Below are 15,213 nucleotides of genomic sequence, written 5' to 3' on the forward strand. Positions count from 1 at the left end.
CTGGGAGCAGCTCCAGGAGGCACCAGGTCCACGAGGCCCGTGCTGTCCTTCCTCCGCCCCGCAGCGCGGCCAAGGGCTCCCCCAGCTCCCGCTCCCCGTCGGGGCTCCGGCTGGGAATCGCTCTCCTCCACAGCCTCTTCCCATCGGGGTTTCACGGGAGCGTCCCGCGGGAGCCCTGGGGAGGGTCGGGCTGGGCCGGAGCCATGGACCCCACTGCTGCGTCCTGGCCACCCCCCGGCCCTTCCTCCCGCGACGCTCAGCAGCGGGGACGGCCACGGAGAGGCCGAGGCAGCTCCCACGCGGGCCGGGAGCCCCGGTCGGTGTCCCCACCCCCAGCGCCACGCAGTCGCGCGCAGACGGATGCGGTTGGGTTTTAAATATTTTTTTTTTAATTTTAATTGTTTTTATTAAAAAAAAAAAAAAGCCCCTAAATTCTATGGCTTCCGGGAAGCGCCGGAGAAGCTGCAGTGCCGTGGCTGCGCCCTGGTTTAAAGCGGTGACTGAACTCGCAGTGGACCCAGCGCAGTGTCCGGACGCTGGGCGGGGGGGCCGGGGGGGGGGGGGGGGTCGCAGCCCAGGGGGCGCAGACGGAGCCCACAGCCGCGTCCCTTCCCTCCGTGGCTCCTCTTCGGCCTCCGCGCGGGCTGGGCTGAGCCGACGCTCAGGGAAGGGGCCACATCCAGCCAAAATTTAAGGCAATTTTAAACATTTTGCCTCGTCTTGGGGGGGACACGAGGCCGAAGGCGGCACAGCAGCCCCTGCCGCGGCCGGGGGGCTCAGCAGCAGCGGGGGCGGGGGGAGGGCCGAAGCCGGGGCCAATCCGGGATTCAGGGGGCAGAGGGGTCTCAGCGCCGTGCCCACCCCAGGGCCCCATTCCGGCTGCAGCCCACGGGTGCCCAGGCGGGGCTGTGGGACACCCCCCACCCCCCCCCCCCCCCCCGCCCCCGGTGATTTGGGGCCACCGGCCTCCCCCCAGAGCTGCTCGGTTGGGAGAAAGGTTTCAAAGCAGCCACAGATGGTCCCAGTCACACACCCCACACCCCCCCCCCCCCCCGCCCCCGAAGCCTCAGCACAGCCTCAGCCCCTCTCTTGGGGCAGAACAACGGGGTTTTGGTAAAGACAAGTGTGCCCCCCCCCCCCCCAGCGTGTCATGATCGATACACAACAGCGCACGGGGTGACGCAGGTGGGGAAGCCGCGGTGCCCGGGGGGGTGAGGGGGCGTGGGGAGGCGGGGGTCTCGCGCTGTCCAGGTGTCTGGGTGGGAGTTACAAAATCTCCAGTCCCCCTGGCGCAGGATCAGGCCCAGCCCTGGCGCACGTGGGCAGATGCCACGTCAGCAGCACCGGCCCACGCCGGCGCCTGCCCGCGTGCGCCGTGTGCCTGCCGGGGTGCCACCGGCCGCGGACCCCCCCCCTGCACCCAGGGCCCTCGGGGGGGCTCCGACCCACGGCGAGCGGTCCGTAAAACCAACACGGCCGATGAAACGCTAACGCTGCCCTGGAAAGCCACTGGCAAGGAGGCTGCTTCGCCGTCCCCCCCCGCTCTGCCGCCACCCGGCTCGGGTCCCTTCAGCGGTGGCCGGGGCAGTTGGGTGCCCACCGTCCCTGTCCCCATGGACCCCCCCCCCAGCGGCACCCAGCACCCCTCCGTGGCTAGCAAAAGTGCATCGGAAAATGAACTGTAAACGCATTCCCCCCCCCCCCAGTGCCCCCCGCCTGCGCCCCAGCACCTCACCGTACCGGAGACCGCACCGCTCGTCACCAAATGGGGCGGGGGGGGACACGGAGCAAGGGGGGGGCCTAAAGGAAGAGCAGAACTCAGTAACACTGCAGATGACGGCCAAAGACTGACGACTCAGCACTCTGCACCGAGACTCACTTTAAATTAACTTAAGAGACAAAGAAGCAACAGAAAAAAAAAAAAAAAAAAAATTTTTCCTCCTTCGCCCCCTGCTCTCGCTTTGTCTTCTGCCGCTTCTGCCAGCGCCGGGGCAGCGGCCGGAGAGTTGATCCCCATTTTCAGCCTGGGTATAGACTCAAAAGCAAGTGACGCCGCGGCTTGGTTTCCGTTGCTTTCTTTTCTTTTTTCCGTTTTTTTTTTTTTTTCTTTTTTCTCTCCTTCTTGACGGACGCAGGAACTTCAGCGAAGTCGGTTCGAGTAAACGGCCACGCGCTGGGCGAGCGGCGGAGGGAAGGAGAAGCAGTTTGGGGAGGCCCCGCTCCCCGCCTGCACGTGGGGCGCTGGGGGAGCCCGTCCGGCTCGGCCCCCCCCGGCTCCGGCCCACCCAAGGGGCCACCGCCGCCGGCTCCGCAGGTCAAGATCCAGCCACGGCCCGGAGGGAGAGGAGCCATCACGCACGCCGCCCCGCCCCGGCAGCTCACTTGCGACGCTTGGTGGTTTTCCTCTTCCTCCTCTTGAAGAAACAGCAGCACCTGGGGACAGGGGGACCCCCCCGTCAGTGCCCAGGCCCCACCACGGACGGGCTCGGCACCCCGTGGTCAGTGCAGAGCCAGTGGCAGGCGGCAACGGAGACCCCTCAGCATCTTGGGGACCCCCGCATGGGCAGAGCTGCTCTGGGAAGGGCCCCCTGTACCTGGCAGGGGCTGGACTGGGAGCACCGCGATGGCCAGGGCAAGTGACAGCTCCCACAGTGAGTGACACCAGCCATGGTAGGCAATGGCAGCCGCGGCCAACACCGGCGGCCGGAGCCAGGGCTGGCGGAGCAGCAACAGCCCCGATCCATGCACACTCCTCCGCGCTGGCTTTGGGGGTCACGTGAGCCCTGGGCACGCTGGGAAGGGACCCCCAGATGTGGGGTGCCCGGGAAGAGCGGCAGCTCCTCGCTCCGGAGATGGGAAACCCACACCCACCCCCCCGGCCCCGCCGAAAGAGGCAGCAGGGGCCCCGTCCTTACTTGGTATCGTCTGTCACCTCCACCTCGGTGGGGGCTGTGATGGGGGCGTTCGAGTGGCCTGCCGTCGGGTCGTCCGTGTTCAGCTCGCCGTTGGTGGAGCTCATCACCTGGGGAGAGGCGAGCGTCAGCGCGGGGGGACACGGCCCAGTCCTCACCCTCGTCCCCCCGCCCCACAGCAGCCCCGGGAGGTGGCACGGCCGCCCCCTGACCTCCCCGGGACGGGACCCTCGCCCAGACAGCGGTGCTCAGCCTCGGCGCTCAGCGCTCCCGAGCAGCCCCATCACACGGAGGGGTTCGGTCCCACTGGCTTTGCTGGGAGGGTCCCGGCTCCTGGGAACCCCTGCAACAACCCCCCGGGAGAGGGGCTTGCTGGCAGCCAGCCCCACCGTGCCCGGCAGACACGTCCCCTCAAAGCTGTCTGCTCCAAGGAGACCCTGCCATGGCCGAGCAGCTGGACACGGCTCCTGCTCCCCAGCCCCAAGCCCCAGCACCAGTGGGACTCGGCCCAGCGCCCGCCCCAGGGGGCTCCTGCCAGCCTGGAGGTGTCCCTGGGCTCCCGCCCACTCACCAGGGCAGCGGGGCCATGTGCGGTGCCATGGCTGGGAGGAGACCCAGGCTACCAAAGCAAGGACAGGGTCAGCAGAGGCAACTGGGACTTGCCTGAACCTCCCCCCTCTCCTGTGCCCGCTGCCCCCAGGCAAAGCCGGGAGCTGCCAGGGCTGCGCAGGCCAAGGGAACGCCAAGCCGCTCGTCCCCGTACCCAGAGTCACAGAGGAGCTGCCATCCAACAGCCACAGTGCCCAGCCGGCACGGCTACATCAAGCTACAGCCCCCCGAAAGGAGCCCGGAGACCCCGGCGCGTCACCAAGACCCCCCTGCAGTGCCGGGCGCAGGCGGGGGCCAAGGGAAGGTGTGCGGAGTGGGAGCAGGGAGCAGCCGCCGCGGCAGGGAGGGGACGCGGTACGGGAGGAGCGGGGCAGAGCACGAGCCTGCCCCACGCTCTGCCCCGGCCCCGTGACGGCAGTGCCGGGAGCCAGGCCCAAGCCCGGGACCGAGCAGCAGCAGAGATTCACCGCGGAGCAGCGAGGAAGGAGCAGCAGCGGCGGGACGGCGGCAGAGCCGGAGGCAGCAGCGCAGGCCCAGCCAGGGACGCGCACCCAGGGCTGCCCCGCCGGCCCACGAGCGGCCGAGGGCAGGCGGCTGCCGGGGCGGCGAGCACGGGGCCGGCAGCGCGAGAGCAGGGCCGAGGCGGGGAGACGAGGCCGAGGACTGCCCAGCGCGAGGGGGGAGAAGCAGGGCTCGAAGCCGTCGCTCCCGTCGAGGAGGAGCAGGGAAATCCCCACTCGGGATCAGGCAGCACCGTCTGGCACCGCGGGGCAGAACCCGATGACCGCCCGGCTGCTCGCGCCACTGCGTGACACGGAGCCAGCGCTTCACCCCCCTCCGGCAGCACCAAGGGAGCCCAGCAGCGAGCCACCAGCATCACGGCCCACGGGCACGGGACAGCGCGGAGAGCGGGGCTGATGGCCCGGCTCTGCGGGCAGGTCGCGTGGCGCAGGTCGGCTCTGGTCCCCCCCGCGCCCGCCCCTGCCCTCGGCGCGTGGTTGCATGTACCTGGACGGACCCCCCGAGCCTGCCGGCTGCCAGGTGAGCTCCCACGGGCTCCTCGGCAGGCTGCCCACCGGCCTGAGGATCCCACACCTCCGTCCCCTCGGGCGGCTGCTCGCGACAGGCAGGAGGAACAGAATGAAAAGAAACAAAAGAAAAGAAAAGAGGAAGAACGGGAAAGAGAAGGGAGAGGTGGAGGGCAGGGGCAGGGAGAAGAGTGGCAAAGGGAGTCGAGAAAATAAGACATGCAAAAGCAAAACCATGACCGGAGCAGCTAGAGTTTGTGGTTGTGGAGGGCACCCGCGCGGCACTGTCCCAGCAGCTCCCAGCGCTGTCCCTGCGGTGACACCGCAGGTCTGCGTCCCCTCTGCCACGTCCGCACGTCCACGCACGCCCAGCAACGCAGCCGGGCTCTGCCCCGCGCCGGCTGGGACAGCAGTGCCGCTCGCTGCCCGGGGAGATGCCGCCGGGGCGAGGCGACGCCACCGGCCGCTCTCCTGCGAGCGCCGCGACCCGAGGCCAACGCGGGGTCTCCGCGGGGCGGCTGCGAGGAAGCGAGCTGTGCTGCTCCTCGAGGGCTCCTCGGCTGACCCCGCGGCCAGAGCCTTGCCCCGGTGAGCACGGCACGGCCCCTCTGCACCCCCGGGCTGGAAGCGGGAGCGTTGCTGTTCCCGCTGCCCTCGGGAAGGGGCCGTGCAACATGGCGTTCCTTGGATGCTGGAGGCAGAGAGCGGAGCTTACTGGGAGCAAGTTCCCAGAACGAGCCAGAGGCGCTTGGAAGTCGTCACCCTCTCCCTGAGGAAGCGCTGCCCAGCCCCCGGCCAGCGAGAGCCAGGGTGCTCGGCCAGGAGCAGCCACGGGGCCGACACGTGGGTGGGGGAGGACAGGGTGCTGCCCGCTCGGCCCCAGCCCCTTTGCCGGTGCTCTGCTCCCCGTGGACGTTCACTTCACGGTGAAGCGCGTGAGGTTGGTGGTCCCACCGCCGCCTTTCCCACACCAGGGTGGGACAGGCCACGGCGCGGCGGGGGGCCGGGCAGCCCAGCCCCTCTCCCCCAGGCAGGGAGCTGCCCGCACAGCTCTGCCCGGCTCCCTGCCCCGCGCTGCTCCCGGCTCAGCCCCACCTGGCCTGCTGGTTCCCAGGCCAAAGCCAGCTTCTGGCTCCAGCTCAGGGCCACATGCTGCCAAGCTGCCCCTCGAAGCCCCCTGAGGCCCAGGCAGCCCCTCCTTTGTCCCGTGTCCCCATCCCACTGATAAAAGCAGCACCGTGAACAGAGCAGCAAGTTTCTCCCACGGGGATGCGGCACTGGGGACACTGTCCTTAGCGCAAGGTGGCTCGGCCTGTGCCGTGCCCACACCAGCCAGTGCCAAACCCTGCAGCTTGCCGGCTGAAGCCCAGGCCTGGCGCTCCCCCGCCATGCTACAGCCGCCCACGGCTGCTTCCCCCCGCTCCTGCCGGGCCGCCTGGCCCCAGGGCCACTGCCCCGGTCCCCCCGCTAGCCACAGACCCAGACCTGCAGGCAGGAAGTCCTCCCGCAGACAGTGCTGGGGAAAAAAGGATGCCCCAGGACCTGCCCCTGTCCAGAGGCCCTGCTGGGCTCTGTGGGGCAGCCGGCCGGGCTGTGCGTGGCCGCGGTGCCGTGCCCCGCCGGGGCGGTGTCGCCGCTCACCTGGTGTTTGGTGTGTGGCTGTGCTTTGTCTCTGTTCGGGGGCTGCACCTGCACCTCGCTGTGCATCGTGCCGATGGGGGTGGGCTGGGGACACAACAAGGACAACATCAGCCACGGCACAGCAGCCCTGCCAGCCGCCCCGCGCCCCCCGATCCAACCTCCGGCCACAGACACAAAACACCACAGGATCAGGGCCTGATCCCAGCCCCTGCCCCCGCCCCACGCTTGGTGAGTGGCTGCAGCCAGCCCTGGAGGGTGCCCAGGGCAGAAAGCGAGGTGCCAACTCGACTGCCTGGTTGGGCTCCGGGAGCCTCAGATTTCTGTCACAGCTTTAATTCACCGGCGTGACAGCCCCAGCTTGGAGCTGGCTGCTGGCGCTTGGTGAGAACTTATGGAGCTGTTCTCTCGGGCACGGATGAGCGTGGCAGGGATGATTGCCAACCTGCATCCTCGCTGGCTGCTGCCGCAGCCCACCCTGGCTCCCCACCACGCTGCCCTGTGCCCCCGGCACTCCCCGGGGCCCAGCACCCTCTGCCCGGCCCCGCTCCCTCGTCGCTTACCAGCGGCTTCCCTGCCCAGTCGTATTCGTAGTCGAACACGTAACCGTTCCTCTCGAACAAGTCTGTGAAGAGCTTCCGCAGGTAGTCGTAGTCCGGCTTCTCGAAGAAATCCAGCCGCCGCACATAGCGCAAGTACGTGGCCATCTCCTCTGCGGGGACAGAGAGGGTCGGTTGGGGCAGGGGGACAAGATGCCAGGCCAGTGGGCTCCAGGGCCAGGGCCAGGCCACACAGAGTGCCCTCACCTGGGAAGTTCTCACAGAGCACCTCCACTGGGGTGGCTCTTTTGGTGTCGCCGATCTTCTGATACCTCTCCTTGAGCGTGTCAGCCTGGTAGAGACAAGGAGCAGGTCAGCACGAGGGCCACGCACGTCCCCAGCAGAGGGGAAGGCACTGGGTGCCATCAGACCACGAATGGTTTCTTGGTCCCCCTTATCCAGGTAACGGCGAGAGCTCATTCCCAGGGAACCTCCCATCTAGGGCAGGTCCAGAGGCCAAACACCAGGGAGAGCAGTTCCAGGACAGCCACTGTGAGAGCAGCCGGGATACCTGCAAAGCAGGGGGACACAGGGCGGGGGACACCTACAGCTGCTCGGCACAGCAAGGGCCTGGCGCAGAGCTCAGAGCAACACCCCCGGCACCGGGCGGGGTGACAACCCTCCAACACCCCGCAGCCACAGCTTTGCCCCGCACACCCAATGCCACCCACGCCAGGGCACAGCCGTGCCCAGGGACCGCAGGAGCTGGCCGTTACCTTGAGGCCTTGCCAAGGGAGGCTCCCGCGGAGGAAGTACATAAACATGTGCCCTAACGCTTCCAGGTCGTCCCTGCGGCTTTGTTCTGCACGGAGACAAAAAGACACACGGGCACATTCCCACTGTGGCTGCGTTCCCTGTCCTTGCCAGACCCTGCAGCACCCCAGTCCCCCGCCTAGAGCCCAGGCTGAAGAGTCTGTCCCCAGCCCCGGCTCTGGCAGAGGGAGCTGGCACCCTGCAGTCCCCTTCCCTCTCCCTTTCGGCCGAGAGGCAGGGCTGGCCTCACACACCTTTCCCAAGGTGGGTGTTGATGCTCATGTAGCGTGCTGTCCCTGTCAGGCTCTTGTGCTCTCGGTAGGGGATGTGTTTTTTGGTCTCAGGGTCAATATACTCTTTGGCCAGGCCAAAATCGATGATGTGGATGGTGTGCTGCCGCTTGCTGCCCGGCCGCCCCACCAGGAAGTTCTCTGGCTTGACGTCTCTGTAGATCAGGCTTTTGGTGTGGACGTACTCCATCCGCGTGATCTGGGGGCAGAAGGAGATGTCAGCACCACGGCAGAGATGGACCCGACTGCAGCCCCCCGCACCCTCCTCCCCTGGGCCTGACTCCGCTCCGATCACCGCGCTCCCCACCAACAACCCTGCTCCCTTCAGCCTGTATGTCACCCTGGGTCAACAGGACGGGCACAAGAGGTCCTCCAGCCCTGGGAGACAACCTCCGCCCGGCCGCATCTCTGACACACAGCGAAACGCTCGGCTGTGCTCGGAGAGGGGCTGCACAGGGGTGAGGGCGAGCCCTCCCGCACCAGGGAGAGGTACGGAGGGAGGCGGTCTGGGATGTGTCAGCAGGTCTGGGATGTGCACTGGCTCACCCCTCCCGTCCCTCCCCTTCCCTGGGGGGTCCCCACGCAGCCCGGCCACCGTCCCCACGCATCGCCCCGCTGCGAGCCACACAGAGCGGCTGGCGAGGCGAGGTGCTGCGCTCACCAGCTGGATCGCGATCATCAGGACGGTCTTGAGCGTGAAGGTCCGATCACACAGATCAAAGAGATCTTCTAGGCTGGGTCCCAGCAGCTCCAACACCATGGCGTTGTACTTCCCACAGGGGCCAAAGTAGTAAACCTGAGGAATTCCTTCTGCAAGAGATGGGAGCAGGGTGCTGTCAGGGGTTTGTGGCAGCGCTGAGCAGCACACAGCCACACCGCCACGGCCGTGCCATCGCTGGAGCTGGGACAGGGGCTGCAGGCGGGGGGATGTCTCTGCACTGCCCTCCCTCCGTGCTGCAGACAGCCCGGCTCTGCTCTTGGCAGGAGGGCGAAGGAGGCAGCTCCATCTGCATCCCTGACGGCTGCGGGGGAGGTGGGGGGGAAAGAACTAAATAAAAAGGGATCAAAGATTAGACGTGGCTCTGTGTAAAATCGGCCTCTCCCAGCCGAGCAGATGGGCAGGAGCTGCTCAGGCCGGGGAGTGAAGTTGCAGAGCTGCATTTAGATTTACGGGCAGCGTCCCTCTCCTAGCTGCCTCGCCCGGCTGGCCGGCTCCCCGCGGCAGCTCAGACCGGCCCCATACCTGCATTGCCGAGCTGCTTGTAGAACCGATACTCCAGATGCAGCTGGGGGGCCCGCGATTTTATGGGTTCCTTGGAGGAGAGAAGGAGAACAGTTAGGGCTGTTGTAGGGAACAGGATGTTAAGGAGGTCTGGGTGTCAGACATCTCCTTCACATGCTGGCAGCAGCCGGACGGAGAGCATTTGGGGTTGAGAAAAACTGGTATAAAATGGAGATGAAGCCTCAGGGGATGACGAGAGAAAACCAGCCCATATGGGAGCCAGATCTCTCTCCCCAGAGAGATCTGGGTGCTGAGGTAGACATTAATGGGAGCAGGTATCAGTGGGGACCACCCTCTCCTGGAGGTCTCCCCGTCGCTGGCACCGGCAGAGCACAGCGCAGGCCGCAGCGAGGTCCTGGAGAAGCAAAGACCCAGCTCTCCTCTCCCCGGGCCCAGCTCACCCAGCCTGCAGCGGCGCACGTTGCTTTGCCTGCTCTCGGTTCCCAGCAGTGAGCACAGCTCCCCTGCGCACCCGCCCGCCCGCCCCACTGGCTCCAGCAGCCCGGGGAGGGGGCAGGATCTCCTTCCCAGCACCACGGAGGGACTCACCAATTTGATAGCTACGTATTCATTCGTGTAGAGGTTCTTTCCTGCAGGGAGAGACAAGAAAAAGGCAACTGAATGCCAGCGAGCCTTTGCATGAACGCCACATCACACCCGAGGGCTCCTGGGCTGCGGAACATCAGAAGGTCCCGAACAGGTTTGGCAGCTCCCGCAACACATCAACAGGCCTGGAGGCAGGAGCAGGAGCGGGAACCCACGGTGGGGAGTGGCCACATGCCTGCTAATTACCCCCAGATGGGGTACGTGGGTTCCTCTGGAATCCAGGCTGCTGCGGCGCTGGGGCCAAGTCTGCTGGGAGGGGGCAGCGTCCCAGTCCAGGCCTGCAGGGATGTGACTGGCCAAGACTGGGACTTGCAGCTTCTCCCAGGGCCGGGGGACGCAGCGAGCCCACGCAGAGGGTGGCAGGGAGGAGCACGGGGGCAGCTCTGAGGCACCGCAGCTGGCAGTGGGTCCAAGACACTGCAGGTAGGTGGAAATCCCTTCCCCAGGGCTGGGCTCACTCCTGGGGATGGCACCTGAGCGTTTGTGTCCACACACACGTGTGTGTGTGTCTGTGTGCACACGTGCGTGGCTCGACCTCATCCTTCAGGATGCTCCCACCCACCCAAGGGTGCAGGGAAGCCAGGAGCAGACCCACAGCACGGCCCAGACTGTACGAGGAGGAGCCAAAGGCACCGATGTGCTGCGGGGACGGCCAGACGACTGCCTCTCAGTGCCCAGGAGAGCTGCAAGGGCACCCATGCCACCACAAAGCCCTGGAAATGACCTCCTAGAGAGCTCAGAGCCTCCACGGGTGTTTTCACAGCCATGTCTACAGAAAGGTTGAACTAACAGTGTCTGTACACCCCCTGCTCACCCCAGAGAGCCAGCAGGGCACAAGGAAGGTGTTGCATAGAATCACAGAATCATTATGGTTGGAAAAGACCTCGAAGATCATCAAGTCCAACTGTCACCCCAACACCACCATGCCTGCTAAACTACGTCCCCAAGTGCCACGTGTACACGTTTTTTGAACCCCACCAGGGATGGGGACTCCACCACTGCCCTGGGAAGCCTGGTCCAATGCTTTACAACTCTTTCAGGAAAGAAATTTCCCTAATATCCGATCTAAACCTCCCCTGACACACCTTGAGGCCGTTTCCTCTCATCCTGTCACTGGTTACTTGGGAGAAGAGACCAACCCCTGCCCTGCTACAATCTCCTTTCAAGTAGTTGTAGAGAGCGAGAAGGTCTCCCCTCAGCCTCCTCTTCTCCAGACTGAACAGCCCCAGCTCCCTCAGCTGCTCCTCAGCAGACTGGTTCTCCAGACCCCTCCCCAGCCTCGCTGCTCTTCTGCATCTGGGCAGCATCAGTACAACCTCTGTCCCGGGTCCACAAAGGCAAAGCTTACAGAGGTTTGCAGAAATATCAGGGTGCCCCTTCTGCCAGAGCCCTTCAGGACACCGGGGAGATGGGAGTTAACCGCAGCAGATTCCCTTCCACGGCACGCAGAGCCAGCAGACACGCGATCCCACCGCCTGCCCTGCGCGTATCTGATGGAGCTGCATCTGTCTCCTCGGATTTTCTCCAAGCGATTTGCTCAGGGAACAAGCTCCTCCTGGCATAAGATTTCATCTGCTCTGACTGCTGCTCTCCACCTGAAGCAGCAATAAATCCTCGCTGGGTGACATCAGAGCCAGCTGCTGAGCGCCAGAGTCGGCAGCAGGATTACAGGAAGAAGGATGAATGGGAGATATTAATGGAGCAGCTCCTCCCAGGGATGGGTTCTTCAGCCAAGGAGGGGCTCAATCCTGCTGCCTCGCTGACCCTCTCCCATCCCAGGGTACCAACACCAAGTCACTTTGTCTCCTGCCTCTGTGAAACCAAATCTCTTCACAGCAACTGGGAAGCAGGTGATTCGGGAGGGAGAAACATCTGGCTAACATAAGCATATGCCGGACCCAGGGTTTTTGGCCCACCACAGACTGACGTCTCCTGGGCAGGAGGTGGGACATCCCCCAGACCCGTGCACAGCTCCAAAGAGCTCAAGGAAACCCTCCGTTCATTGGGAACTTGACCGGGGCAGGGAAGAGAAACCTTGATGGATCCCAGTGCAGGTCCCTTGCCCCCGCTGCGAGCTGTCACCTCCCAATGACTGGACGGGGACAGCAGGCAGCGAGCTGGAAGAGAGCAGGAGCGCGTGCAGGCAGCTTATCTTCCACGCACCAGGACCTCTGTGTTTTGCAAACAGTTGTAGGGGAGAGCAAAACAGCCCCACGCATCGGCTGGGACGCAGGGGCAGACAGAGCCCAGCCAGGCAGGCATGGCCCTACCCACGACAACGGCACAGGGTCCCTACATGCTCCCTGGCTAAGGTGGGCTCCAGCCTCAGGGTCACATCGCTCAGTCCACAAAAATCACTGCTGCCTTCCAGGCAGTCACATGCAGCCAGAAAACTCACTGCTGGATTTTCCCTGAGGTTAGGCTGGGTCTGAAGAGGGAAAAAAACAATATGGCAGGATACCTGCCACAGCGGCACTGCAAAACCAGCCCAGCACAGCCAGCAGGGAGAAGGGAAGGAGGCAGGAGCTGGGCTGTGCTTGGAGAGGTCCATCCTGGCCCTGTTACGTGGCCTCTGTCCTGTCCCCAGCACACTGGCACTCCTGTGGCTCACTGGCACAGAAAGGCACCCACAAAAACACCCTGGGAGTTGGCAGCCCTCTCCCAGCCCAACAGATGAGCCCAAATCGCTTGACACGCTGCATCCCTTCCTGGAACGCTCAGAGGGCCCGGACAAAGCTGCTGGAGAAGATGGGGGAGCAGAGAGAGCATGGACCATCGCTGCTGTCTAAGCACCACAATCCTCTTTCCCTTGCCTGACAAAAAAAGGCACCAAGAGCAGAATGGGCCTATCACGAGGAAAAAAAAAGGCAACAGGAAAGAAAAAGTAACAGAGCAAGGTGGCAAAGCTGTGAGGTCCTTCCCCCGGCAGCCAGCCCACGCCGGGGACCTCCCCACTCCGGGGGCTCCCGGAGCCGCTCTGCCGAGCGCACTCACCAGCGGTGACAACTTTAACACCTAAAATGTGTCGGAGTCCATGGACCGCCCGGGGAGGACCCAAGCAGGCAGCACTGCAGGATTCACAGAGGAAAACGCCCTCTTGAAAGCAAAAAAGAGAGAGAAAAGCAGCAAGATGGATGGCAGAAAGCAAATATTTGTGTTTGCAGAGAGGCCTTTGCCCAGCTCGGCACTGGCAGAGCCTCCGAATCCAGCTGCCAGCACCTGCAAGACACGGCCTGGCCGATCAGAGCCGAGCCAAAGCCACCCATCAAAGCCACCCATCGGAGGAGGCCGCCAGACTCGGGGTCTGTATTGCATTTAAAAGCCAGACGTGGCTTTCTCTTCACCCTGTGCCAACACCCAAAGCGTCCCCCTCCCGCAGGCGCGTCTGGCGGCGGTGGGGTCTGGCACCTGCTCCTGCACATCACCGCGCCGAGGAGCAGCCGGGCTCCCAGCCGGGTCCCCATCCAAGCGGCCACCCCTGTGCCAGCCCCTTGGCCGTGGCACGGTGTGGGGCACAGCACCACACTGAGCGTGCCGGAAGCCTCTGTGCGGTACAGCCCCGATCACACCTCGGCACTGGGACGGGTAACTTGGCTCCTCCGGTCCCCAGGCGACGCAGTCGAGGAGCGCGGGAGAAGGCAGCTCTGTGCGGAGGCAGCTGGGCACTGGCCCAGCACCGCAAGCACCGCAGCCCCGGCGACACAAGCTGCATCAGTCCAGGCAATGACAGTTCCTTGGAGCACTGGGTTTTAATACCATAAAAAAAAGAAAAAAAAAGTTATTTTAGAGTTTGACCTTCCTCTAGAGGAGGCTCTGAAAGCCCAAGAGCAAAACCAAGCGGGAGCCATTGGCAAGGGAGGCGAGAGGAGCAGCTCGCAGGCGGCGCGCGGGCTCTGCTCTCCCACAGCACACCCCAACGCTGCCCGGGAGCCAGCTCGGCACGGGGGGGTCTGCGGTTCCAAGCAGCCAGCCGCCGGTCAGTCCACCCGCACGTGTACGGAGCCGAGGACAGACAGGCGTCACACACCGCGTGCTGACCGCAGCCTGCATTTTCCGAAGGTACCTTCTGTGGCCACCGAGAAGTCACCGGGCAGAAGGCTGCAGGCCAGGGGTGAGGGCCACAGCTCGAGAGCTTGGGAATGTCCCCAGCACTCGCACGTGACCATTCAGCTGGGACACGGCCGCAGCCCAGCCATAGCAGTGACCTGCTGCTGGCTCATACACTGTGCAAAGACCCATCCTCCCATTTTCTTCCTTCCAAAATACTGGGTTTACTTTTAAAAAGTAAGTTAATTTCCAGCTTTTAACTTTGAGGGAACACAGCTGCTGCGTTTCCAAGCTGCCTTTAGAAATGAGCGCACCAGGCTGGGGCAGGGGGTGAGCACAGGAAAGCTCCAAGAGCGCATCTGCAGAAGTTTATTGCAGGAAGAACTGTGGCAGCCACCTCCGCCGGGTCCCCAGCCCTCCCCGCTCCCCGGCTGAGGCTGCGCCGGGGCAGCAGCTCCGGCCTGGCCCCACCAGAGCAGCGGCCTCACGCCAGGCTCGGGAGGGGGCCGTCAGGGAGCTCCTTACCCAGGCAGCCCGGCAGGACAAAGAGCAGCTCCTGGCTCCGAAGCACGGCTCCGGCGCAGCCCTGCAGCAAGCAGAGCCGAGGGAAGGTGGCTTGCATGCCACCCGGCTGCTTTGGGCTCATTTTTTACCTTTCTGGTTAATGTCCGCGATTTCCTCCTCTCCTGGTTACCCCAGCCCACGCCAAAGCAGCACCGAGGAGCTGCTAAGAGGGGCCTGCTCTGACACACCCTGGCTGCGAGCAGTGCGTGCTGGCCTTGCTCCCAGGGGCAGCAGGCTGCAGGCTCCCACCGCTCGGCCGCAGCCCGGTGCCAGGGCACAGGAGCCACCAGCCACGCTCCAGCCAGCCCGCTGCCACCAGCTTCCTCCCACCCTGTGTTCCAAAGGGCAGCACCCAGCCCTGGCACGGACGAGGGCTGGCTGCTGGCAGCAGCCGGGCAGGGGTGCTGCCCAGCCAGGGCAGGGGGGAGCTCCGGGGGCTGCAGGCAGCGGGGGCTGCCCAGGGCTGCCTTTGCAAAGCCGCAGGAGGAGCGGGGCCGGCACTCGCCCATGGCTACAGGCTGGCAGGGGGAGGAATGAGCACTCTGGATGTGCTGGCTGGGGCACAGTGCCCTGCCCAGCCCAGGGTGAAGCACCAGGACAGGGTGACCAGGAGGTAGCAGAACTCACCACATGCACAACCTAAACCTGCCCCTCGCTACCTGCCACATGCCTCCAGCTCGCAGCCCAGCTCTCCAGTCCTGCTCCTGCAGCGAGCAACTGGCCAGCAGCGCTGCCTGACTGGGACGGGGACCGGCACTATGTTTGTGTGTCGCTCAGGATGCCAAGGCCAGCATGAACACGGACGGGGGGGGATCCAAGCATCGCTCCGGCAGCCAGGAACTCCTGCCCAAGTCATTCCCCTTCTGGCTTCCCGCAAATGCCTTA

General features: G+C 64.8%; 1 protein-coding gene across 2 annotated transcripts in view; it reads right to left on the reverse strand.

The window, feature by feature from the left end:
- Positions 1–2,277: 2,277 nt before the first annotated feature.
- The window catches only part of CSNK1G2 (casein kinase 1 gamma 2), a 44,810-nt gene continuing 31,874 nt past the window's right edge, over positions 2,278–15,213 (reverse strand). Inside the window, exons 3-13 of one of the 2 annotated variants that reach the window (XM_075444016.1) lie at positions 9,661–9,701; positions 9,073–9,142; positions 8,491–8,639; positions 7,794–8,028; positions 7,503–7,588; positions 6,994–7,078; positions 6,751–6,899; positions 6,191–6,274; positions 4,530–4,634; positions 2,916–3,022; positions 2,278–2,433 (exon numbers count right to left, since the gene is read on the reverse strand). In XM_075444016.1, the coding sequence (XP_075300131.1) occupies positions 2,379–2,433; positions 2,916–3,022; positions 4,530–4,634; positions 6,191–6,274; positions 6,751–6,899; positions 6,994–7,078; positions 7,503–7,588; positions 7,794–8,028; positions 8,491–8,639; positions 9,073–9,142; positions 9,661–9,701 (1,166 nt within the window). In that variant the 3' untranslated portion in view covers positions 2,278–2,378. The remainder of the gene's footprint in view (positions 2,434–2,915; positions 3,023–4,529; positions 4,635–6,190; positions 6,275–6,750; positions 6,900–6,993; positions 7,079–7,502; positions 7,589–7,793; positions 8,029–8,490; positions 8,640–9,072; positions 9,143–9,660; positions 9,702–15,213) is intronic. The other variant, XM_075444017.1, reaches the window with a different exon arrangement.

Source organism: Opisthocomus hoazin, chromosome 27, assembly GCF_030867145.1.
Source record: "Opisthocomus hoazin isolate bOpiHoa1 chromosome 27, bOpiHoa1.hap1, whole genome shotgun sequence".
NCBI lineage: Eukaryota > Metazoa > Chordata > Aves > Opisthocomiformes > Opisthocomidae > Opisthocomus > Opisthocomus hoazin.